General features: G+C 38.6%; 1 protein-coding gene across 2 annotated transcripts in view; it reads right to left on the reverse strand.

Moving 5' to 3' along the window:
• The window catches only part of CUL3 (cullin 3), a 110,699-nt gene that overhangs the window by 67,159 nt on the left and 16,460 nt on the right, over positions 1-27,080 (reverse strand). The window contains exon 2 of one of the 2 annotated variants that reach the window (XM_006890284.1): positions 12,887-13,084. The exons of the other annotated variant lie outside the window; for it this stretch is intronic. Coding sequence (XP_006890346.1) covers positions 12,887-13,084 — 198 coding nt within the window. The remainder of the gene's footprint in view (positions 1-12,886; positions 13,085-27,080) is intronic. 2 annotated transcript variants of the gene reach the window in all.

Below are 27,080 nucleotides of genomic sequence, written 5' to 3' on the forward strand. Positions count from 1 at the left end.
ACAACACAAACATGTAAAGGAGCTCTGATGGCCACCTTTCTGGTGGTTAGAATCTGACAGCTATGCCACAAGAAAAAGATGGGTAATTCTCCTCCTGTGCAATTTGCTGCCTCTGAAAACCCACTGGAGGGTCAGTTCTGAGAAATGAAAGTACATAACAAGTATGTAAGCTATATATTTCCTTTACAGTAGTAATGTTGTTATGTGCTGTCAAGTCAAAACTGACTTAAGAGTTTACAATTCTAGTAGGTTTTCAAAGACAGTAAATGGCACATGAGGACCGACCATCTCTCTGTATTTGAACCACATGCTTTCCAGTGGAAAGCGCAACTCCTTACCACTAAACCACCATAAATATATGTACTTTACTGGTTCTCCTTTTCTAAAACATAGCCTAAGATTCTCTAGTGGAAAAGCATTAAGGAGCTGTGCTGTACATCCAAAGGCACATGGTTTAAATCCACCAACTGCTCTGTAGATGTTCATTTCTTCCCATGTAATTTACACCTTCTAAGAACTTGCAGAGGGTCAGTTTTAAGTCAATTCCAATGTTACAGCACGTAACAACAAAAAAGAACATCGCCTAAGACACCCATTTTATTAATAAATTATTTTTAATCTTAATTTAAAACAAAACCTACAACTCTCAGTATTTATTCACGTTTTCCCAGTAAAATGGGTTGCTAAGTTTCACTAAAACAACACACTTTAATTATAAAAGTTACGTCTGCTTAAAATAATCTAGTGTTATCACAAAGTTACTCAATTTCATTTCCACAGGGAATTAGTCCTTACATAAACACTTTCACCTGACTATGAATAAACAAATCCTTAGAACTTTTCCCTTCTAAAAAGAAAATTAATTTATTGAAAAATTATTTCTGCAAGGAAATTATTCTCATCTAATGAAACTGAAAAATTTAAAAAAGGCTAGAATATTATGTTCTACAATTGACTTTTCAAAACCCAAAGAAAGCCAATGAAAAACTGAAATATGCTCAACTTGCCAAAGTCATCAGAGAAGCTCAAGATCACAAAGCACACACTCCAAGAATGTAAATTCAAGAAAAATAAGCTATATGAAGATTAACTTTTTCTATGATTTGTTGTTGTCAAGTGTCAAGAGTTAAATTAGAGGACACTAAACCTATTAATAAGAGCCCTGACAGGGAATACTCCATCTTCACCATCCTCCAATGTGCTCTAGACCACTAATCACTGCATCATACTTTGTTGTGGACACTGCTCTCTTCCCGGTAGGATGTCGGTTTCCAACAAATGGCCCCCTCCTGACAACATATATGCACCAATGTATGTCAGACAATATTCCACTATCTTTTAAAACAATCTTGTTGCCCTTTTTTCCAGATAGTCTTGTTTGTTCTTTGGGCAGTCCATGGGACAGGCAGTACTTGCTCAAACACCAAAATTCAAAGGCATCAATTTCTTCAATCATCCTTATTCAGTATCCAACTTTCAGATGCATATAAAGCAAGTGAAAATACCACGGCCTAGAATAGGCCTACCTTGCTTGGTCTTTAAACAGATGTTGCTGATGCCCTTGAGCACTCTGGAGATGACTATGAGAGTAGATTTTCCCAATTAAAAAAAATATATAAAAATATCTATATATAAAGTACCATAATGGTGATGAAAGAAGTAGTTCAGGCTGTTTTGAAGGAAATGGCAAAAAATAAGGCTCCAGGAATAGATGATATACCAACTCACATATTTCAGCTAACAGATGCTGCCCTGGATGTGCTCACCAAGTTGTGCCAAGAAATCTGGAGAACAACCACTTGGCCAACTGACTGGAAGAGATCTATATTTGTTCCCATCCCAAAGAAAGGTGACCCAACACAGTGTGAAAACTATAGAACAATCTCACTGATTTCACATGCAAGCAAGATTCTACTAAAGATTATCCAAAAACAATGAAACAGCACATCAGCAGAGAACTGCCAGAAGTCCAGGCTGGGTTTAGAAGGGGTCGTGGTACTAGGGATACTGTAGCTGATGTTAGATGGATCTTAGCTGAAAGCAGGAAATACCAGAGAAATGTGTATCTGAGTTTCATTGACTATGCAAAGGCCTTTGACTGTGTGGATCATAACAAACTGTGGCTGACTCTGAGAGGAATGGGAATCCCAGAACACCTGATCGTTCTAATGTAAAATCTATACTTGGACCAGGAGGCAGTCGTCAGAACAGAGCAGGGTAACACTGCAGGGTTCAAAATTGGGAAAGGCTTACACCAGGGATGCATCCTATTCTCCATACCTTTTCAACCTGTATGCAGAACAGATTATCCAGGAGTCTAGGCTCTATGAGGACAAATGTGGGGTCAAGATTGATGGATGATCTATCAACAATCTGCGTTATGCAGATGACACAACCCTGCTTGCTCAAACTGAGGAGGACCTGAAGCACCTGCTGCAGAGGGTTAAGGACTGCAGCCTCCATTATGGATTGAGGCTCAATCAATGTCAAGAAGACAAAGATTCTCACCACTGGGCCAACTGGCAGCATCAGGATGTATGGTGAAGAGATTGAGATTGTTCACAGCTTCAGTTTGCTTGGCTCCAGTCAACACTTTTGGCACCAGTAGCCAGGAAATTAAAAGGCACATTGCCATGGGAAAGTCTGCTGTTAGGGACCTCTCCAAAGCACTGGAGAGCCATGGTATCTCTCTGGAGACTAAGGTGCGTCTGATAGATTCCACGGTCTTTGCAATCACTTGTTATGCATCAGAGTTGGACAATGACCAAGGAGGATAGAAGGAGAATTGATGCCTTTGAGCTGTGGTGCTGGAGAAGAGTATTGAGAGTACCATGAACTGCTAGGAAAACAAAGAGATTCATCCTGGAAAGGGTTAAACCGGGTAGCTCCTTGGAGGCAAGGATTCTGAGGCTCCGTCTAACATACTTTGGACATGTTGTGAGGAGAGACTGGTCGTTGGAGTAGGACGTCATGCTTGGGAGGGTGGAGGAACAGCGCAGGAGAGGAAGGCCCTCTATGAGGTGGACTGATTCAGTGACTGGTATAATCGGGATGGGAGTGTCAGAGACAGTGTGACTGGCACAGGACAGAGCAGAGTTTAGGGCTGTTGTACATAGTGTCGCTATGAAGCAACTCAACGGCACATAACAACAACAATTAAATATATATATATATATATATATTACAAACCATGATAAATACATTCTAAGTCTTTAACTCACATTTACCAAGACATTATCAGCACATAATTTTAATGTTTCTTTAGGTTAAAAAAGCCTCTCCCCAATCTCAATTTATAGAATGACAAACAGAGATCTAACAATTTGTTCTAGAAAAGTCTGACATAATTTGTTCAAGACTGTCAGTAGCAGAATTAGGTCTAAAATCCGGTTCTATTTTCTGTGCTGTGGTCTTTCCACCTCAGGTGTTTTAAATTGTTGATTATAAAACATGGGAGAGCTGAACTGGGTGTAGAAAAGTCATCCATTATAGCACTATGAGCTTTAGAATGCAGTTTGAACTCAAGACAGAAATCTGATAAAAGCAGAATGAAGCGGGGGCTCCAGCCTTCACCTGCCCACAGGTGCCACACTGATAATTACTATTTCTGAACTTTACTAGATCACTGTGAAACTCTAGCCAAAATGGAACTTCTTTGACAACCTGAAGTCTATAAGCAAATGAAATCAGTCAGCCAGAAGTATAAATAAAAATCACAGAAGTCTTACTGGAGCCTTCGCTCTCATTCTTTTCACTAAATCAACATGTAACATCCTTTCTCCACCCATAATAATGAATTTGAAACCTTCTGCCTGGACTTTACTAGATGTAATCACTACACTCACTCATCTAAATTACTAGGTTATACCCTTTCTGGCATTCTCATGACATTTCTTGAGCCTTTTAATTTATTCACGGAATAGAGCAGTATTTAAAAATTGAAAATTTTTAAATAAAAAATAAAGTCAGTGGCTTACTTAAAAATGTTAAATGGTTTACTGCCCTATCTGTAACAAAGTTCAAAGCCTTTACACCATGGTAAAGGCATGGCATCATCTGTTTTCTCTTTCCAGTTGACTTGTCCCATTCTTCAGTTCTATCCACTGCTCACTCTTTAGTTCTCCATTCATGACATGCCTACACTCCAATCTCTCTAATCCAGGGATTAGCAAACGATCATTTGTTGTTCTTTTATTCTTCAAAGTTTTATCAGAATACAACCATGCCCATTCATTTATATATTATCTATTTCTGCTGCAACAGAGACTATATGATTCCAAACTAAAAACAGTGAATAAGAAGCTGTGCTGCAAACCCAGAGACAGGCAGTGTGAATCCAACAGATGCTCTGCCCAGAGAAGATGGGCAATCTCCTCGATGTGATTTACTTCCTCTGAAAACCTGGTAAAGGGTCAGTTATGGGATGGTTCCAATTCGACAGCAAACAACATGTCTTACACACTTTGGACATACTGTTAGGAGAAACTATTCCTTGGAAAGGAATCATGCTTTGAAAGGTGAAGGGTCAGCAAAAGACAGGAAGATCCTTAAACGAGACGGATTGAGTAACTTTAGCAAAGGGCTCGAGTATGTCAGAAATAAGGAGGATGGCACAGGATGATCTATTCCTCACAGGGTCACTGTGAGTTGTACTTGACAGCACCTAACAACAACAACAACAACGTATGATTTACAGAGTAAGTGTCAAACAGACATACTTTGTTTTTTTACCTTGAATTTTCTGCAATTCAGAGAGTATGTGTTTTTTTACAAACTGAAGGGGTTTTGGCAATCTGCATTAAGCAATCTACTGTCATCATTTTCTAAACAGATGTGTTCACCATGTATCTGTATGTCACTTATACACAATTCTGTTAGAATGTCAAACTTTTCATAATGCTGTATACTATGTTGTTAAGTGCCTTTCAGTCAGTTCCCTAAGGACCTTATCACTCTGCTACATTTAAATCCACTCTTGTTGTCACAACAGAATCCATCTTATTGAGGGTTGTTTTCTCTTCTGTTCACATTCCACTTTTTCAATCTAGTTTTTATTTTTAATTTTTTATTCTTGTAATGTGCGAGTCATCTGTTGACTGACCCTATGGACAGCAGCTCAACCCTGCCCTATCCTGAGCCTATCTGACTTTGACACACCTACTCCCATTACCCAGTTACTTTGTCAATCCATCTCATCCAGGGTCTTCCTCTCCTGAGCTGTCCCTCGCCCACTCTTCCACACATGATGTTCCTCTTCAAGGACAGGTCCCTCCTGGCAACATGCCCAAAGTATGTGAGACAAAGCTTCAAATTTCTTGCCTCCAAGGAGCAGCTTGGTTTCATCTTCTTCAGGACAGACATGTTTGTTCTCTTCACGGTCCACAGTATGTTCAGTACTCTTCTCCAGCAGAACAACTCAAAGGCATTGATTCTTCTTAGAACATCCTTAGTCACTGTCTAGTTCTCTAATGCATAGCAAGTAATTCTGAACAACATGGCTTAGACCAGGTGTACTTTAAGGTTCTAGACTGACACTTGTTCTTCAGCACTCTGGAGAGGTCCCTAGCAGCAGATTTTTCCTTATGTTTGAATTAGGAAGCCAAATATCTGTGTAACTCAGAAATCACAATATTTGCTTTTTTATGGTTGCCAGGAACCAAACTTTCAGTATTTCCAAGATACAGCCAAATAGTCACTCTCTTTGCTTAAAATAATCTTGAAACAACTCTTTTTTCTCATTCTTCAAGCCACTTCTTACACAGTTGAGTCGACTATGACTCAGCCACCTTATGTACAATAGCTCTGAACCCTGTGACACAACTACCTCCAATTACCACAGTTACTTTGTCAATCTACTTCATCCATGGTGCTCCTCTCCTGCATTGCCTTGCCATCCTTCCAAGCAGGAAGTTCTTCTCCAAGCACCAGTTTCTTACGGCAACATCCCCAAGTACCTGAGACAGAGCCTCAGAATCCTTGCTTCCAATATCACCAACTTCTCAAAGTACCTGCCCTGGTAATTTTTTGGGCTTTTTGTTTTCTCCATCACTGTACAATGTTTTCTTCATTACATTTTACAACCAAGTATTTGTGTACTTTTAAGGTTTGTTATCCCCCCTATGAGTAGAAACATTAGATGTCTTTTATTTACTGATTTATTTCTTACATCTAACTCAGAGCTTGGCTAATAATAAATGTTCTTAAATGTTGAATTCTGGTCCAAAGTGTAAGGTCTCAGTTATTTAGAAAAGGAATAGTAAAGAAAAAATTTTGTTTTCATATTTGCTAAAATTAGATTCATTTGTTGTTCTAGTGAGCCTACATCCTACATTTTGCTTTAGAGGAGGACAATGAATAAGGTCAACAGAAGATGCTTTTGAGCTGTGGTGCTGGGGAAGAGCACTGAACATCAAGAAAACAAACAGATATATCTTGGACAGGGTGCAGCCAGAGTGCTCTTTGGAGGCAAGAATGAGGAAGCTTTGCCTCACATACTTTGGGCATGTTGCCAGGAGGTGCTATTCCTTAGAGAAGGACACGATGCTGGGAATGGTGGAGAATCGGCAAAGGAGAGAAAGACCCTCACACAGACAGACTGATACAGGGACCGCTGCAATGGACTCTTTGTGTACGAGGATGGTGCAGAATAGTACTAGGTTCAGAACTTTTGTCAACAGGGTTGCTATGAGTCATACTTGACTCGAGGGTACCTAACAACAACTTGAATAATTCACTATTTTCCTTATAACAACAACAACAACAAAAAGCCCAACAACAAAAAGCCAGATTCTACGTAAAAACTTATCTCCCTGAATGTTTTTATTCACACAATTGGCATACTTATTAGGGGAAGAGAGGAGTCCTAGCTGTCTGCATCTTAAACTGAAAAGCTCACTGTGATACAGCTATGAGGCTTTGCTGTTGCTGTTAAATGACTCATAGTGACCCCATGTACAATAGCTCTAAACCCTGCTCTATCCCTTGCCAATCTTATTGTCTCCGACACGCCTATCCCCATTACACCAGTGATGGAATCAATCCATCAAGGGTCTTCCTCTCTTGTGCTGTCCATCCACCCTCCCAAGCATTACATCCCCTCTCCAAGGACAGGTCCCTCCTTGCAACATGTCCAAAGTATGTCAGACGAAGCTTCAGAATCCTTGCCTCCAAGGAGCAGCCTGGCTCCATCCTCTCCAGGATGAATTTGTTTATGATCCTACTAGTCCATGACATATTCAATATTCTTCTCCAGTATCATGGCTCAAAAGCATCTACTCTCCTCTCATCTCTAGTCACTGTCCAGCTCTCTGATGTATAGAAAGTAAATGCAAAGAGCATGGCCTCTATCAGGTGCACCTTAGTCTCCACACTAACATCGTTGCTCTTCAGTACTTTGGAGAGGTCTCTGACAACAGACTTTCCCAATGCAATTCATCTTTTCATTTCCTCACTGCTAGTACCAAGAGTGTTGATTGCAGAGCCAAGCAAACGGAAGCTGTCAACAATCTCAATCTCTTCACCATTTATCACGATGCTGTCAATCAGCCTTTGTTGTTGTCGCGTGCCGTTGAGTCATTTGCGACTCATAGCGACCTTATGTACAGCAGCCCCAAACCCTGCTCTATCCTGTGCCAATCGCACTGCCTCTGACACGCCCATCCCGATTACCCCAGTCACTGAATCAATCCACCTCATAGAGGGTCTTCCCCTCCTGCGCTGTCCCTCTACTCTACCCAGCATGATGTCCCTCTCTAAAGACCTGTCTCTCTTACAACATGACCAAAGTATGTCAGGCGAAGCCCCAGAATCCTTGCCTCCAAGGAGCAGCCTGATTTAACCCTCTCTAGGATGAATCTGTTTGTTTTCTTGGCAATCCATGGTACATTCAACACTCTTCTCCAGCACCACAGCTCAAAGGCATCAATTCTCCTTCTATCCTCCCTAGTCATTGTCCAACTCTCTGATGCATAACAAGTGATTGCAAAAACCATGGCCTGTATCAGGCGCACCTTAGGTCTCCAGAGAGACACCATTGCTCTTGAGTACTTTAGAGAGGTCCCTAACAGCAGACTTTCCCATCGCAATACGTTTTTTGATTTCCTGGCTGCTGGTGCCAAGAGTGTTGGCCGTAGAGCCGAGCAAATTGGAAGCTGTGAACAATCTCAATCTCTTCGCTATCCATCCTGATGCTACCGATTGGTCCAGTGGTGAGAATCTTTGTCTTCTTGACATTGAGCCTCAGTCCATACTGAAGGCTGCAGTCCTTGACCCTCTGCAGTAAGTGCATGAGGTCCTCCTCAGTTTCAGCGAGCAGGGTTGTGTCATCTGCATAACGCAGATTGTTGATAGACTGTCCACCAATCCTAACGCCACGCTTCTCCTCATAAAGCCCAGCCTCTCGGATAATCTGCTCTGCATAAAGGTTGAAAAGGTATGGAGATAGGACACATCCCTGGCGTACACCCTTCCCAATTTTGAACCAGGCAGTGTTGCCCTGCTCTGTTCTGACGACTGCCTCTTGGTCCAAGTATAGGTTTCGCATTAGCACGATTAAATGTTCTGGGATTCCCATTCTTCTCAGAGTCAGCCACGCAGTCAAATGCCTATGCATAATCAATGAAACACAGATAGACATTCTTCTGGTATTCTCTGCTTTCAGCTAAGATCCATCTAACATCAGCTACAATATCTCTACTTTTTAAAAAGTAATTATTTTTACTTCTTAAAGTAATTTACTTTTAAAAGAAGCTAAGCAGTTTCATACTTAATAAGTAATAATGCTTTGAGGACCACAAAAAGGAATATATTCTGTGAAATTAATGCTACCCAGCCAAAGGCAAACTTAGACATGAAGTATTAATTTAATGTAAACTATATTTCCTATTTTATCTGTAACATACTGGAATCTTATTTTATAGAATTAAAAAATTTGAATATTACATCCAAAGACAAGCATTTGAGCTACTGTGTGACGGCATTCCCTATCAGCGAACAGATCCCTTTTGGTTGCTGTTGGTGTTATGTGCCTGAGGTGGAAATGACCCATAGCTGACCCTTACAGGGGTTGTCAAAGGGAAGAGATTGCCTGTCCTTCTTCCCTGGATAAGTGGTGGATTAGAAATGCATGCTTTTGGGAATGCAGTGCAACTTATTAGGTCACCAGAGCTCCCTCATACTATATACTAAGCAGGGACAACCTATATTTTGAGAGTTCAACTCGGGATATAAGGACACCTTAAGCAACCTACAATATGATGTGTATTCTCAAGTCTTAAGATGTTATTCACAAAGAATAATGACTTCAATTTCTTCCTGTCTATGTTTTACAGTCCCAAAAATAAGGCGCTCTGGTGGCAGAGAGGTTACACACCAATTATCAGGAAGTCTGTGTACAAACCAGGTATTTGAGGAAAAGTAAGAGATGATGTCTGATTCTACAAAGATTTACAGAGATCCTCAGAGTCAGTTCTAGTCAATCCTACAGATTAGAACTCAAATCTAGGTGATTTTTTTTTTAATCTTTTTAACTAGTTTTACCAACAATAAGCCAATACACTTGAAGCCCCTCAACCATGTGTAATTTCAGTATATTTACCCCATCACAATTGAGTCATTATGCCACTGGATCTCATCTACAGAAAATTGAAGCACTCAATCTAAAGACACTACTTGGATTTAGTTCTAAGTATTGACTAACTATCTCTATCTAGAAACATTATCAATTCCGTATGCCTCAGTTTCTTAATCTGTAAAACAAATGGTAGTAGATGTGGCCTACTAGGCCACAAGACTAACTAAAATAGTAGCCCTAGGTCTATCACACATTCTTAGGTGATATCAACTATTACTGACAGTGACCCTATGAACAGTTGTAAAACTTGCCCTATCCCTCACAACCCTCACAGCCTCTGCCATGTTCAAGCCCATTCTTGTCACTGGCTCAATTTGTATCACAGAGGGTCTTCCTTTCTACTTTCCAAGCAGATCTTTTAGCGAGATCAGTGCTTCCTGACAACATGCACAAAGTGCGTGACACAAACTTTCATCATACTTGCCTCTAAAAAATATCTTGGTTGCACTTCCTCCAAGACAGATCTGTCATACAGCAAACACTAAGAGTTAGCTTATCGCTATTATCATCATTCTCTGTATAACCTCTGACAGATAAAGACATGCTTTTCTTTCACATTTATTCCTTCATCACACGCTCAATTCTCAAAAATTCAGTTGCTCTACTCTTCTTCCCTTCAGTAGGTTTTAAGAGAATTCCTCTACTCTTTATTTATCAGTCTTCTTAAAATTAGTTTTTGCTCCCCTCACTTATTTATCCTAAAATGAAGTCCTGGGCCCTTTCTTCTGTGAACTCCACACTTAACTTTCCAGCACATCCTATTCAAATAGCAACCATCTATCTCTACTCCCCACTTCTCCCAAAGTTCAAAACGTGTCTATCTATAAACATATAATTATACACACGTAAGCTTTTTTGTTATGCAATCATATTCAAATTTATTTACATGTAAAATTATTTCTAAAGGTATTCTGCAACTATAAAAATTTCTAACATAATCTACCTCCCCTACCCATTCCAAAACCCATTTATGCAATATATCTGCTTATGGAATAAATAACCAATAACCCCCTCAATGAACAAATCCTGTCTAGTCTTACTTCATTCAGAATGCTGATATCACTCTATTATTTATTTCAGGTATTCCTCTGCTTCTAGTAAGTATATCTTTATCAGTTTCATAAATCTTCAAATACACTATCTTTATCCATTTAAAAACCTCTAAAGCCCTCCTTCCTTTCAAGGGTAAATTTTATAATCTGACAGTCAAGGTTTTCCTAATATTCTCTTCCCCGTCCAATTTTGGAATCTACTATTCCCTAATACAGAGAGCTGTGGTGGCTCAGTGGGAAGTTTGTGCTGTTAACCTAAGAGCAAGGGTTTCAATTCACCAGCTGCTTCGCTGCTTTCAATGGACAATCTCCTCCCGTGTGATTAACTGCCTCGGAAAATCTGCCAGAAGATCAGCTATGGGTCGGTTTCAATTAAATGCTACACAGCAATTATTCTCTAATTTTCCACAAATTCTACTTTCCGCTTGTATTTGCCAGTTAAAGCACATGGTATGTGCCATCTTGGAATTCCTTAATTGTTCACTTATATCCTAAACTTTCCAAGACTTAGTTCAATGTGATACTTTCTAAAAAAAGCCTTTCTAGAAAGGCTCAGGGTGATTTTTCCTACATGTGAATTTCTCAATCATGTATTACCTATATGATTCACTTGCCAATTAATAACAGAACATCTCTCACTGTTTTCATTGTGTTTATCATCGCTTATCAAGAAAAAAACAGCTTCCAAAATAAATACTATCATATCTAATTCCATCTAATACATTTCCATAGTAAGTTGTACGTTAATAGGCACTTAACAAAGATGTGCTGATTTTATGAAGGAATGACCTCACTTAAAGAGTACTAGATGACTTCTAATGGCGTCTTATTTAAGACAGATGACTTCTGAACAATAGATGCTAAAGCCATCACATAAAAATGTCTTGCTAACAATATAGTCTCAGATTATATCTGAACAGATTACTTAGGAGTTACAAAGGGGAAAAGGTACCTCCAAAGTGAAGAAATCTGGCAGACACCAACTGATCAAAGTTAACATCACCAATAATAAGATAAAGTGCCATCATATGCCTCCTGATGTGATGCAGAGAATACATCACTTACCTGCCAAAAATGCATAACCTGAAACTAGTCGAGGAAACAATCAGACAAACCAAAACCCGAGGGGCAATCTACAAAACAACTGACCTGTACTCTTCAACAACGTCAATGTGCTGAAACACAAAACAAGGATAAGGAATGAAGTACGTGATCCTGGATGGGATCCTGGATCAGGGGGAAAAATGCTATTAATGACATAGCAGTACTACATAGAGGACAATCAGTGAAATCTGAAAATGGACTGTTTTACACAACAGTATTATATTAATGTGAATCTGGCTAATTTTGATCATTGCTCTGTGGTTAAGAGTATTTCTTTGTTGTTATATGAGAACCAGTCTGAACATTATTTTCAAGGTAAATAAAATCCAATGTTCAAATACAAGAGTATCAGTAGAAAGGGGGGGAAAGTGCAACAAAATGCTAACAGTTGATAGAAGGTAAACACTGTATTAGTCACGTAATTTTTTTGGCTCCCTCTATAAAAAATTAAGGGGGAGTAAACAGCCTAATACCACACAATAATTATGAACAATTTCCACAAATCTGTGGTATTTTGCATTGTATTTGACAATTTCAAAAGCAGGACATTGTGATAAAATTATTTTATGAATTAAATTATATTTCACTTGTGGAAGAATGTGCTCTATAAAAACAGTGGCTCTCTTTCTCTTTTTAAACCAAAAAACCAACATTATTATGTTAACAGCACATATTAAATTGTCTTTTGAAAAAAATGTCAGGTTTATTAGAGTAAAACTCAGTTAAAATGAATAAAGTCAGTTTCAATGAATACAATCTTAAACGATTTTTTAAACCATGTAATTTTATTTCCCCATACAAAAAGCAAATAGTGAAAATGGGATGACTGAAGCATTTTTAAATTAATAAAAATTATCTGTACTGAATATATTAATAAATAAGCACTTTCAAGTTATTAAAAATGTCCACTTAATTACTATTACCTAAATCGCAAACTTCTTCCTTCAAATATCAAAAATTCTAATATAGCTGATTTTAATGAGTTATAATGAACCATAAATTATTTCAATAGGCTTCATGCAAATAATAAAAAATAAGACTTCATAAAAGTGATGTTTTTACATTCAATACTATTAGCAAAAGACCTCAAGCAGAATACCTTATTTATGAGGTGCTCCGTAACAACTTCTCTTAGTCCAGTGTAGAGCTTTTCTCCATGTTTATGCAAAACCATAGTATATGCATTTCTGTAGAGCTCCTCAAAACTTAGACCACTGTTATTTTTACGCTGAATTTCTTGAATTGCATTTTTCAGAAGGTCCCAAATGCTGTTTACATATTTTTCATCCATGGTCATCTGGAATATTCAAGAAAGAAGAGATTTTTTTTAAAACCAATAGGAAGACTTTTCTGCACTTGTCCATTTTAATTACATGGGTACAATTATAAATCTGTATGCCTTATTACAATAAGGAGATGCTATTAAATAATTTTTACAGCTGATAAGAGCAATTTTTTAAAAATTCTTCCAATTTCCTTTTATTAATCTGTAGGATAGACAGTACTCCTAGAGGCAAAATCATTAGAGCTAACAGTTAACATAATTTAATATGTAGTCCAAAGTATCTTTTCCCTAAGTTTATTTAGTATAAGTCCAGAGAATTATTGGAGCAGACAAGATCCTTTGACTTTAAAAAAAATATCGGAGACATGAATACTACTTCTCTTAAAAAATTAGATACAGAGACAATGTGCAATCAAACTTTCCCGCCCCTCTTTATTCAACCTCTCAGTTTCCTTCTTTCCCAGTTTAGAGTCCATGGTCAGTCAATCATCTGTAATTGCTTTTAAAACACACAAACCACTTGGCCTGTCCCTCTCAAGTATTTGCTAGGCTAATTCTTAACGCCCGTGTACTCCTAACCTGCATGCGTACAAATGAAAGAAAATGGTATCAATATCTGATCAGTCCCAATTGAAATTCATAACAAGTTTTTTAGTTATGTATTTTTAGTTTCAAAGAACCTGAATATACTAAGAACTGACAAAGGAGGAACAAATTAGTCTTAGAAGAAATGCATGCACCTTAAATAAAAATTACAAGATTTCAGTGGCTTCCTTAGATTACATCAAGGAAGAATAATCACTGTGAAAGGACATCATAGTGGAGGGAGCAGGGCCTGGGGGTGTAGTCCAGGAAAGAGCTGCACTGCTAATTCAAAAGGACACCACAGCAAAAGCCTCCATGAGATGGACTGAGACAGCGTGAAAATGGCACAGTACAAGGCAAGGCTTTCTTCTCATCTATGCAGGCTGACATGAGTCAGAACAAACGCAATGACAACCACAAGTGGGCTCTTCATGCAAGTCCACAATTTTACTTTTCTGATACACTGACTCTGACCAGATGGAATCAAACCAAACCTTGTTCTCCATCCTCACTCTAAGAAAACAGAAACCCAAAGAAACATTATACAAGGTCTGGAGGCTAACTGTTAAGTAGCTGCACTGCTAATTCTAAGGCAAGAAGTTCGACTCTCACCAGCTACTTCATGGGAGAAACAGGTGCAATTTCCTCCAATAAAATTTACTGCCTCGGACTCTACAGTATATAACAGCAATTTGGTGGCTTAGAGGTAAAAAGCTACAATGCCAACCCCAAAGTGATTTTAATCCACCAGTTGTTCCACTGAGAAAGATGGACAATCTCTTCCTGTGTAACAACCTCTGAAATTGTTAGTTAACTGCATGAGTTTCCAACTTAAAGGCACATAACAATCTTTTACTGTCAATATAATTTCTTATCTTATCTCAGACGTTAGTTCACAGTTACTTCTCATATTCAGAATATGATAATGTTTGTTACATACTGCCAGGTTAGAAGTGACTGACAGGTGATCCATCGAGCCATAGCTGACCCTTCAAAGGATTTTCAGAAATAGTAAATTTAACAGATTACCCATCTTTCTCTCCTGCAGAACAGCTGGTAGACTGAAAACTATGCCTTTGGTTGGCAGGGCAACTCCTTATCACTAAGCCACTAGAACTCCCTTCTCAAAATACAGCTCACTAGAAACAATCATCATCTGTAAGCTCTATTGTAGACCTATACAATTACATGAACAGAGTTTTGTCTCATACTTTGGGCATGTTGCCAGGAGGAGTCAGTCCTTGGAAAAAGACATCAAGCTTGGAAAGGTGCAGGTTCAGAGAAAGGTCTTCAATAGGATGGACTGACACAGTGTTAACAATGGGCTAGAGCACTTTGGAAATGGTGAGGATGGTGTAGGAAAGGGAAGACTCAACATGTTGTTCACAGGGCTCCTAGGAGTTGTAGTCAACTAATGGATGCCTGGCAACAACTTTTCCAAGCATGATGTCTCTTCCCAAGGACTGGCCCCTCCTGAAAATATCCTCAAAGTATGTGAGGTAAAGTTTAACTATTCTTGCTTTTTAAGGAGCTGCATTATCACCCAAGACAGATGTTTGTTCTTTTGTCAGTCTATGCTATCTTCAGTATTTTTAGCCAACACAATTCACACGTTTCCTCTAAAACCACTCAATTTAATGTCTTTTCCTTTATAACAAAACCAAGGTGGGCATGGGGGAGAAAACACAAACATTTCCAATTCACGAGTTCCATCTTTCCACTGGTCTTGACTCTATTTCAATAAGGAGTTCATCTTTACCATTCACTTAGAACTACTAGAAAAGGTCAATTAGTGAACTCCACATTGGTAAATCTAGGGGCTAAGTCTTACTTCTCCTATTACTTGACCTATTTAGTAGTCAACAAAAGAAGCAACTCCAAGCTGACACTCCAATGAGTGTTCTGAGGCTTAAATCGCATGAGAGAAGTCTGTCCATCTATCTACCAAGAAGAGCATGGCCTTTTGGCTAGCAGTGTAGGTCTTTGTGACACCAGAGCTCCCTTTATCTGACAAAAAGATTACAGCAATGGGCTCTAGTTTGTTAGAAATCGTGAGAATGGAACAGGACAAGTTTCAGATCAATTGTTCATAGGGTCGCTAAAAGTTGTACTCCACTAGCTTGCACCTAATAACAAAAACACACCTAGACCAAGAAACTGTTATTGAAACAGAACAAGGGAACACTGCATGGTTTAACAATAACAAAGGCATGCACCAGGGTTTTATCTTGTCTCCACACCTATTCAATCTGTATGCTTAACAAATCATTCCAGAAGATAAGACTTTATAAAGAAGAATGTGGCATCAGGATCCAAGAAGACTCATTAACCACCTTTGTTATGCAGATGACATAACCTTGCTTACTGATAGTGAGGAGGACTTGAAACAGTTCTGGCACAAGATCTAAAACTATAGCCTACATTAAATTATGGAAGATCCTCACCAATGGGATCAACTGACGACAGGCATCATGACAGATGGAGAAAAATTTGCAACTGTCAAGGACTTCATTTTAGCTGGATCTACCATCAATAATATTAGTACTTTTGTTTTTTGTTTGTTGACTGCCTTCAAGTCGAGCAGGACCCATAGTGACCCTATGAACAAAAAGCCTGAAGCACCTCTACAACTATCAACTTTTATCAAAGTCCATAGAATTTCCTGAGGCAGGTTATTTAAGAAGTGGATGCCACGCCTGCTTCCAAACCTGTCATAGTTTGTTATTGCTATGTGCTGTTGAGTCTCCTTTGATGTATAGTGACCCTATGTAGAGCAGCTCTGAACCCTTCCCCGTCTCACTTGCCAGTCTCACTAATTCTGACACATCAAACCCCACTGCCCCGGTTACTTTATCAATCCATCTCATCCGGGGTCCTGTTCTCCTGCACTGTCCCTCTACCCTTCTGAGCATGATCTATCTCCATCTCCAAGGAACAATTTCTCCTGACAACATGCCCAAACAAGTAAGGCAGAGCTTCAAAATTCTAGCCTCCAAGGAGAGACTTCGTTTCATTTCGTACAAGACAGAACTATTCGTTTTCTTGGCAATCCATAGTATGGTCAAGACTCTTCTCCAGCACAACACGAAGGCATCTATTCTCCTTCTGTACATAAAAGGCATATTGCACTGGGAAAGTCTGCTCAGGAACCTCTTCAAAGTACTGAAGAGCAACAATGTCAGCTTAAAGACTAAGGCGCACCTGATTCGTGTGTGTGTGTGTGTGTGTGTGTGTGTGAAGAGAGAGAGCGTGCACGCGCGAGCACGCATGCATGAGAGAGAAAGGTGTGGAGGGTCAGAGAAGCAGACTAGGACCTTCAACAAGGAAGACGGACACAGTAACTCTATGATGGGCTTGAGCATATTAAAGATGAAAAAGATACCACAGGACTGGGCAAGGTTTAAGGTTTTTCCAAGAGTAATTATGAATCATAGTCAACTGGATGGCACCTGACAACATGCAAAAATACATAAACATATTTTTTTAAAAGAGTTACACTCTTTTAATGTAATATTCTAAACTATTCTAGCAGGTTAATCTTGATGAAACAGATTCATTTAGGTTACAGTAACTTTAAACTGGCTTAGAAAGAGATGTAAAAACAATTCTTTAGCAAAAGAGAAAGACAAAATGTACACACACATTAAATGTCTGCTAAAGAGTCTTGATAACACGTGGGTTAAGCATTCTGCTAAATGAAAGGTGCAGTTAAACTCACTGCTGCTGTAATGATTTAAAAAAAAGATGAAGCAGTTGCTCCAGTAAAGATTTACAGCATCAGAAACACCATGGAGCAGTTCCACTCTAACCTATGCTGTTGTTGTTAGGTAAAGTGCAATTCATAGTGACCCTAAGGACAGATCCGAGCATACCTATCCCGTGCCAACCTTCTCATCCCTACTATACCAAAGCTCATTGCTAGCTGCAGTCACACTGTAAGACAGATTAACCTTGACAGCAAAGGGTGTGGGTGGGTTGTTTTTTAACTATTAGAAGCATACTGTATTTTCTCCAAAATATGTCAAGTTACAAAGCAATCAGGATCCAAAATAAATTAGTTTAGCAGGAAAAAGAGCAAAAGCTTGTGGGGGCTGGGGAGTAAGGAGGGGGAGAGATTTAGTTAAATATTTATACTTAAAGACTAATAGTTTAACAAGACAATTAAAAATCAAACCAGGACTTTAATTTAAAAAGTGATCCTTAGCCTAGCCCATGGTGTAAGAAAGGATGACAACTACAGCAAGAAATATACAACCAAGAGAGGATAAAATTCACCAATGGGACCTTCTTAACAGTAAATCCCTGTGTGCATCAAAAACTTTTCCAACTAAGTGAAAAGAAAACCTACTGACTGGGAAATATATTTTGGCAATATCATCTCAGACAAGGGTCTCATAACAAAGTTTCAGAATACACCAAGTTCTGCACAAGAAAAAGACTGATCACACAATCACACAATCACACAATGAGCAAAAGACTTGGAAAGAATTTTCACAGAGAAAGACAATGAAATGGCCACCAGATACACGAAGAAAAGCTTAAAATCACTGGTAATAAGAGATATAAATAAAAGCCACAATGAGATGCCATCTCACCCCAGGAGCAGTCAAAGCTTAACAGGACAGCAAGCAAAAAATGTTGGAGAGATAGGAATTGTCATACACTGTTGGTGAGATTGTAAATTGTTACCGTTTTGGAAGGTAGTTTAGCATTTCCTCTAAAAGCTTAACACAGAAATTCTGCAAGACCCAGACATGCCATTGCTAGGAATATACCCCAAGGTAATGAGAAGACAGACACAAAGGGAGATTTGTACATCAATGTTCATAGCAGCATTAGTCACCATCGTTAAGAACATGGAAACGGCACATTCATTCACATGACGGAATACTATGCAGCACTCAGGAGCAACGGTTTTGAAAATAACTTGGGAGAGACTGGAGAGCATTGTGCTGAGTGAACTAACTCAGTCTCATTAGGATAAATACTACATAAGATCATTAACGTAGAAACAGACAACTAGGTAAAAAAAAAGTGATCATCAATCTCTGCCTGCCAGCCTCCATGCCCACCCACAGGAAGGACTTTATTATTCCCTTCATTAGTTAAGTATCAAAACCAAAAATAACTGGTGCTTTCTCACAAACACCTGGTTATTATTCTATTTTCCTTCAAAGTATACAAAAACATAACTTTCAAAATGCCTGAAATGAAATGATGTTAGTCTATTACATACCTATACATCTTGAAGGTTCTGTAAACTAAGATTTGGAAGATAATAGTGAGATAAGAAATAAAATGAAGAACTGTATTCCTCACATCCACATCATACAAAGGACAAAAAGTCTTTAATTCCCTGTAAATAATTTTCTACAAGAATTTTAGGACTTGGTGGGTGGAGAAAAGGGTGAGAATGTGAAATTCCAGGCAATTCAGAATGACAAAGCTAGAAAAAAATGAACTAGGAAAAATTTCAAGCTTCAGCCTCAAATAAGCTGCTTTGGTACAAATATCTAAGGAATGGTTATATTCTAATAAGTCACAACTAATATAAATATATATATATATATATATATATGAAAAATATAAAGATGTCCCACCTTCCTGGACAATAAGCACTTCAGTGCAAAGTTCCTTAATTTTATACTTATAATACATGACATGATGCCTACGTGACATTAAAAAGACCCTGTATGATGAGGATGAACTGTTGTCAGGAACAATCAGTTCCTAAAGAAGGGGCTTTATGCTTGGAAAAGCTGAAGGCTAAGTTAAGGAGAAAGCAACCCTCAATGAGAAGGGCTGACAGCAAATACAACAAGAGGCTTAAGCACAGAAGAGACTGGAAGGATGGAGGAGAAGGTGGGGAAGGATTTTGTTCTACAGCACACAGTCACCAGAGGTTATTGCAGATTCAGTAGTGTCTAACAAAAACAGTAATAATGATAAATTTTATCTGATGACTGACTTAATTTAGACACCTGCAATAATCTCATTTTATCCAGCTACTAAATTTTAAGTAACATTAAAAGCTTGCTGTCCTTGAGCTCATCAACTCAATCCACCTCCACTAGGTTTCCAAGAGTATAACTACAACAGGAAGAGACTGTCCATCTTTCTCCTGCAGAATGGCTGGTGGATTAAAATCACCAAAGACACACGGGTTAGCAACTCAATTCACTACGCAGTACACCACCAGATTTCCAGCCAAAGTGTTAAGCTTTGGTAGAAAATTCCAGCAAGATGAATTTAAGCAGATTTTGTATAAGCAGTCAACTTTCTTCAATCTCATTTACAAAAAACAAAACCAAACACAAATAACCCTCATTTGCTCGTGACAGGAGAAATGGGAGAGGATGGTATATACTGTGGCAATTAGAAAAAACTATTAAGAGACTCTGACACAGAGATAAGGCATGTTGTCTTGTTGAATAACTTAAAAACTGACTGATAAACTGTTAACTGATTATCAGTTATGATAGAACAGAAGTGTTCTGCCAAAAGTAATAATGAATTTGAAAGGAGTGAAGATTAATTAGTAAAGCACATCAGCTTGTGACAATTCAGCAAAATTACAAATTAAACAAAGTACAACTGTAAGAAATATAAATATATATAAAGAAATGGATGCCTCCAGAAACTCAAGAACTCTGATAGTTATTCAAAGGCTTCAGGGCATTTTGTTCATATGTTCACTATGAGTTGTGCTCAACTGGAAGGCACATCAACAACAATAAAAAAAAAATATACTCATTTAGGAATAACAACATCCATGGGAAAGTTAAATCTTCAACAAAATATGTTATAATGCACATATTGTTCCTCAAATGAATTATTTATTTATGTGCTGTCAAGTCAACCACGATTTATTGTTACTGTGTACTGTCAAGCTGAAACGAACCATACCTGACCCTCCAGCAGGTTTTCAGAGACAGTTAATCACACTGTGGGAGAGTGCCCATCTTTCTCCTGCAGAGAAGTTGGTGGCCTCAAACAGTGTGCCTTCAGGACTGAAGAGCCACTAGGTCACCAGGGCTCCCTATTAGTCATGCTATTAAATCCACCAGGTTTTCAAAACTGGAATGAATCTAAAATAATCTCAAATTGAAAATTCCTATTGCCAAAACAAACTGGTATGTCTTGGACAATGTGCAGCCGAGTGCTCCTTGGGGGCAAAGATGACAAAGTTTCATCTCATATACTTGCTAGGCATGTTGCTAGAAGGACATCACGCTTGGAAAGGTAGAGGGTCGGCAAAAGGTGAAGATCTTAAATTAGATGGCGTGGCATAGTGACTGCAGCAATAGGCTCACTTTGGGTAGTACTCAACAGCACAAGAAGTCCATTACAACTCACACTGATGCTTTGAATAGATCAAAATCTTGCCCTATCTTGCACTATCCTCACAATGTCCAACATAGGTCAAGTTCACTGTTGCAGTCACTATGTCAATCTCTTATGATTTACTGAAAACTCACAAAGTTTCAGCTATGAAGTCAGTTCAACTCTACAGAATAACAAAAGCTAAGTGGCTGATCTAAGATAAATCAGTAAGAGCAATAAAGATATACAAGTGTCCTAAGCGTAAGTGTTCCTCAATTTTTTTAGAAATCACTTTGTAATTGAGTAACAGGCCAATGTGAACCCTGGATTACAATGGCTATATGCTTATTTCAGCTTGGCTTAATGAAAAAGCTTCTGGCTCAAAATCAGGTTTCTAGCCAATTTTTTCCATAATTTCAAATCATGAAAGAATTCTTTGGATAAAAATAACACTCTCGCAAAGCCTTGGTTTCTTCACCAGTTAAAGTAAAAACAGATGATCTTTAAAGTTACTGTATACAGTTAAAAATAAAAATACTACTATAAATAAAAGCAGTAAATTATTTGCTTATTAAAATGGTAGGTATCAAAATATACTTCATGTCTCATTAACATGTTGAAAATCAATTCTTTTCATTTAACAGGTTTAAAGTACCTTATAGTCTCAAAGAGGAAAAAAAATCAAGGCTTATTCAAAGTCAATGAACATGTTAACTTTATAGCTGTTTTTTTCTAGTTGTTGTAAAGTGCCATCAAGGCAGTTCCAAGTCAACAGTAATTATGTACAACAGAATAAAACCCTGTCTGATTCTGTTGTAGCCACTTGTCAATCCATCTCAGTGAGGGTCCTTCTCTTTTTAATTAGCTCTCTATTTTACAAACGATGGTATCCTTCTCTAGAGAGTGTCCCTTCTGAGAACACACGCATATCACTATCACTGCTGTGATAAATACACCTGTTGGGTGTATCTTGGCTGAAAACAAGAGTACAAGGCATCCAACTGCGTAGATCTAAACAAGTAATTACTGTAACACTGATAACAGGACTTCTAGAACATTTGTGTTCATGAGTTTGAGAATATTTGTGTTCGTGAGAAATGTGCACATGAATCACGAAGCAGTCCTTCAGAAAGAAAAAGTGGGATACTGCATGGTATAAATTCTGGAAAAGTGTATCAGGGTTGTATCCTTTCTTGCTGGATGCTGAGCAAACAATCTGAGAAACAAGACTATATGAAGATGTTTCACCAAGACAAAACAAAGATTCATCAACAACACACATTATATAGATGACACAACTCTGCTTGCATAAAGCAAAGAGATGAAGAATTTCTACTGAAAATTAAAATGATCCAAGACTACAGTTTTCAAGATGGACCACAACTCAACACTAACAAAAGCTCCCACCACTGGATCAAAAGACAACATGATAGATGGAGAAAATCTTGAAGTCAATGATTTCGTTTCATTAAGATCCACACTAAACCACCATGGTTGCAATAAACAAGGATCAAAAGAAACGGTGCATTGGAAAATGTGCTGTCAAAAAATCTCAAAAAAAAGTGCTTAACAGCTAAAGTGGCAGTATAAAGACTGTCTCACTCAAGCCATAGTATTTTCAACTACCTCAACACAATGTATTGACATAATGAATGCAACAATGGACTGAAGTGTGATGGAGATAGTAAGGATGGTGAAGAGGTGAGTTACCCTGACACAATGGCACAAAACAACAACACAGGCAAATGAACGTTGGACAATGAATAAGGAAGATCAAAGATGTACTGATGCCTTTGAATTTTGGCACTGATGAAGAGTTTTGAATATACCCTGTGCTGCCTAAAGAATAAACCTCTACAAGGGAGGAGAGGCATACAGAGTGCTCCTTGGAAGCAAGGCTGGTGAGGTTTTATCTCATCAACTTTGAGAATGTTTCAGAAGGCAGTTTCTCAAGGAGGACATCACATGGGTCAGGTAAAGTGAAGAAGGTCCTCAAGGACAAGAATTAACACTGACTGCTTATTATTAAGAACGATGGGCTTGGGCAGAAATGATAAAATAGTGCCAAGTTTCGATCTGTTATCAGTAGGGTTGCCATGAGTCAGAAGTGACTTGATGCTACCTAAGGGAGCAGTCGGGCTGTACTGATTTAAGGACTGATTTAATTTTGGGGCAGTCTGTGGTTAATATATAGTTAATATATAGTTAATATTCTTCACAATCTAAATGCATCAATTCTTCCAGTCTTCCTTATTCATTGTCCAACTTTCACATACACGTGGTGTTAAGTGCCATCAAGTTGTTAGGCGCCATCGAGTTGACCATGACTTATAACGGCCCTATGAACAACATATTGGAACCCTCCTCTATTCTGCACCATCATCCGTGATCGCCATCATGTTCAAATTCATTTCTGTAGTCACTTTGTCAATTAATCTTGTTGAGTGTCATCCCTGCATATAAGTGATTAAACTTAGAAGTGACATCTTGGTTCTTTAACATTTATTTTATAGAGCTCTTTGGCAGGAGATGTGCGTACTTTTTAAAGATTTTTTAAGATACCATCTCATGGCGAGCTCTGGTGGCCTAGTGTCAAGAAGCTGCATTGCAATCCCAGAGGTGCACGGTTCAAATCCACCAGATGCTCTGCTGAAGAAGGAGATCAATCGCCTCCTGTACCAGTTGGATCTGATTTGATGGTACACACATAAAATAATAATAATAATAAAATAGTAATAAAGATACCAACTCATTCCAGTAACGGGCAAAGTTAAACAGGACAGCATGTAATAAATGTTGGAGAGGATGTGGTGAGAAAGGAACCCTTATACATTGTTGGTGGGATTGTAAAATGGTACAACCATTCTGGAAGGCAGTTTGGCACTTCCTCAAAAAGCTAAACATAGAAATTCCATATGAACCAGCTATTCCACTACTTGGAATATATCCTGAGAATATGAGAACTGAGGCACAAATTGAGATCTGAACACCAATGTTCATAGCAGCATTATTCACCATCGCAAGAACATGGAAACAGCCCAAATGTCCAACCATAAACAAATGGATTCAGAAATTATGGTACATTCACACAATGGAATATTATAATACAGCACTCAGGAGCAATAACTTTGTAAATTATTACCTAGCTTGGGAGGCTAACAGTCCCACAAGGACAAATATAAAACCTTTATTGTAGAATGAGTATAAGGATCCAAGGGGGAGAGGGGTGGAAGTAGAGGAATGAGGATATGCAGGGGGAGGAGGGAATTAAGCATGGAGTTGTACAATTTGATAGAAACTAGAAGACTCTGTTCTCAAAATCAATGTATTCAAATTTTTTAAATAAACTAGTATTTAAAAAATATTTAAAGTTACTCACAAATATGTCAATTGTTAGATCTCTTCTAAGGATTACGATTTTGACTGCTTTTTTCAATTCAGTTACACTAAGATGGATCCCTTTAAGCAACATATGCATTTACATTTTACAGAAGCAAACAAACACTTTGGCTCAAAATTTTTGTTTTTAATCTCTGACTTGAACACATTTGAGTCACAAGCTGAACTTAGGACTGTCAATGTATATGGAATACTGCACTCTTTGCGGTGTTACTACTGTTCACTTGGGTGGTCTGTCCACTGCTTGGTTAAAAGTTGAACTACTGGAAGGATGGACTGTGTCCTAGGCCTGAGTGGCATCTAAGAGTCATACTATCAGAGATTCAGTCTGTTTCTATCAGACCTTTTTTCTATCAAAGTCTGGACACTGAGGATTGTAATTTTGTTCTACATTTCACTCTCACTCTGTCCAAGATCCTCTATCCCTTTCAGAGCAGTCAGCAGTGATAGGCACAGACCATCTGTTCGTCTGGTCTGACCTGGAGGTGAGGTTCATGAGGTCCATTAATCCTTTGGACTAATTGTGCCCCTGTGATTCTGGTGTTCTTCACTCTTCTCTGATGCACACATGAGGAGACACTGAGAGTTATCCCTTAGATGGCTAACTGAAAACATTTAAGACTCAAATTACTACTCACCAAAGCAAAATGTTTTTGTCTTTGTGGACTGCTATGCCAAAAAACTTGGGATGCTCTCCCCACTATGATTCTGAACCCTCAAATCCAGTGTCTCCTTCCCCCATGTTTGTTTAGTTATGGTTCAGACATTTACAAGCTCTTGTGGCATGGTCTATAGAGTTGCACAACCCAAAGGCACAGCCTGTAACAGTTCTAGTCTACCAGCAGCTCTACAGGAGAAACTAAAGCAGTATTATTGTTATGTGCCATCAAATCAAATAAATATGATTTATTTATCACAGCGACCCTATGAACAATAGCTCTGAACCAGATTCTCTCCTGAGCCAATCCCACTGTCTCTGTCTGACACATTTGTATCCATTACTACAGTCAATCCAGGGTCTTCCTCTCCTGTGCTGACCCTCCATCCTTCTAAGAATGATGTCCTTCTCTAAGGAGTGGCCCCTCCTGGCAACATACCTAAAGTGAGAGGGGGCTTCAAAATCCTTGCCTCCAAGGAGCAACTTGTTTTCACTCTCTACAAGACAAAATCATTTTCTTGGCAGTCCATGGGTATGTCCAATACTGTTCTCCGGTACCACAATAAAAAAGCATCAATTCTTCTTCTGTCATCCTTATTCACTGTCCAGCTCTCTGAGTAATTACGAAGACTATTACCTGGATCAGGAATATTATAGTCTCTAGACATCGTTATTTTTCAGTATTCTGGAGAGGTCTCTAAAAGCAGACTTTCTCAATGTAACTCATATTTTCAGTTCTGGGCTGCTGGTTCCAAGAGTGTTGTTGACTGTAGAACCAAGAAAGCTCAAACTGTTAACAATCTCAATCAATTCTCTATGTTGTTATGATGCTGCCAATTAAGTGGCCCAATGGTGAAAATCTCTGCTTTCTTGATGTTGAAATGCAATTCATACTGAAAATTGCAGATTTTTACCTTCCGCAGCAAAAACGCTTCAGGTCCTACTCAGTTTTGGCCCCATCGTAACTTATAGCCTTAGAAGTCTGATAAAAAGTCACTATGAGTAGGAAGCGACAACAGCAATGTGAGAAAGTATATAACTTTGTCCTATGCTGACTCTACTATATACGTGGATATATTTACAGGTGTAAATACATATGTACAAATACTATTCATCATGTCTGTCTGCCTATGAATCCACTTATAGTTTGTTATTATTGACTAGATACGTAACTTTGTCTGCAACTCTTGCATACCTGTCTTCCATTTCTTTCGTTATCATGCCTATCATGCCCTTCATATATACTGCCTTTCTTTTTTTGTGTCTATGTCTAGTGAATCCTTGATATGACTTAAGTCTTAAGCAGTTGGGGTTTCTGTGATTCCGAACACCTCATGCTGCTGCCAGTCTCTTATGATGCAGCTAGTATCTCTTTTAATTTAGGAGTCTCTAAGTACAACTATCAGGTACAAATTGACAGCATACCAATTGACGTATTTCAACAGATGCTGCCCTGGATGTGCTAAGATGTCTCCAAAAAACGAGGACAGCCACCTGGCCAACTGACTGGAAGAGATTGGTATTTGTTCCCATTTAAAGAAAGGCGACCCAACAGAGTATGGAAATTATTGAACAGTATCATTAATAACACATGCAAGCAAGATACTATAAAAAATGATCCAAAAACGAATAGAGCAACACGTCCACAGGGAACTGCCAGGTATGGAGGCTGGGTTTAGAAGAAGCCATAGTATTAGAGATATTATAGCTAATGTTAAGACGGATGTTGGCAGAAAGCAGAGACTATCAGAGGAATGCCTATCGGTGTTTCATTCACTATGCAAAGGCTTCTGACTGTGTGGATCACAACAAACTGTGGCTGACTTGGAGAAGAATGGGAATCTCAGAACACTTGATTGTGCTTATATGAAACCTATACTTGAACCAAGAGGAAGTCATCAGACCAGAGCAAGGAGACACAGAATGGTTTAAAATCGGGAATGGTGTCCACCAGGGATGTATTCTGTCCATACATTTTCAATCTGTATGCACAACAGATCATCTGACGTTGGACTGTACAAGGAGGAATGTGACATCAGAACT

The sequence above is a fragment of the Elephantulus edwardii genome, unplaced genomic scaffold (assembly GCF_000299155.1).
Source record: "Elephantulus edwardii isolate Elephantulus edwardi_28Jun2011 unplaced genomic scaffold, EleEdw1.0 scaffold00087, whole genome shotgun sequence".
Taxonomy (NCBI): domain Eukaryota; kingdom Metazoa; phylum Chordata; class Mammalia; order Macroscelidea; family Macroscelididae; genus Elephantulus; species Elephantulus edwardii.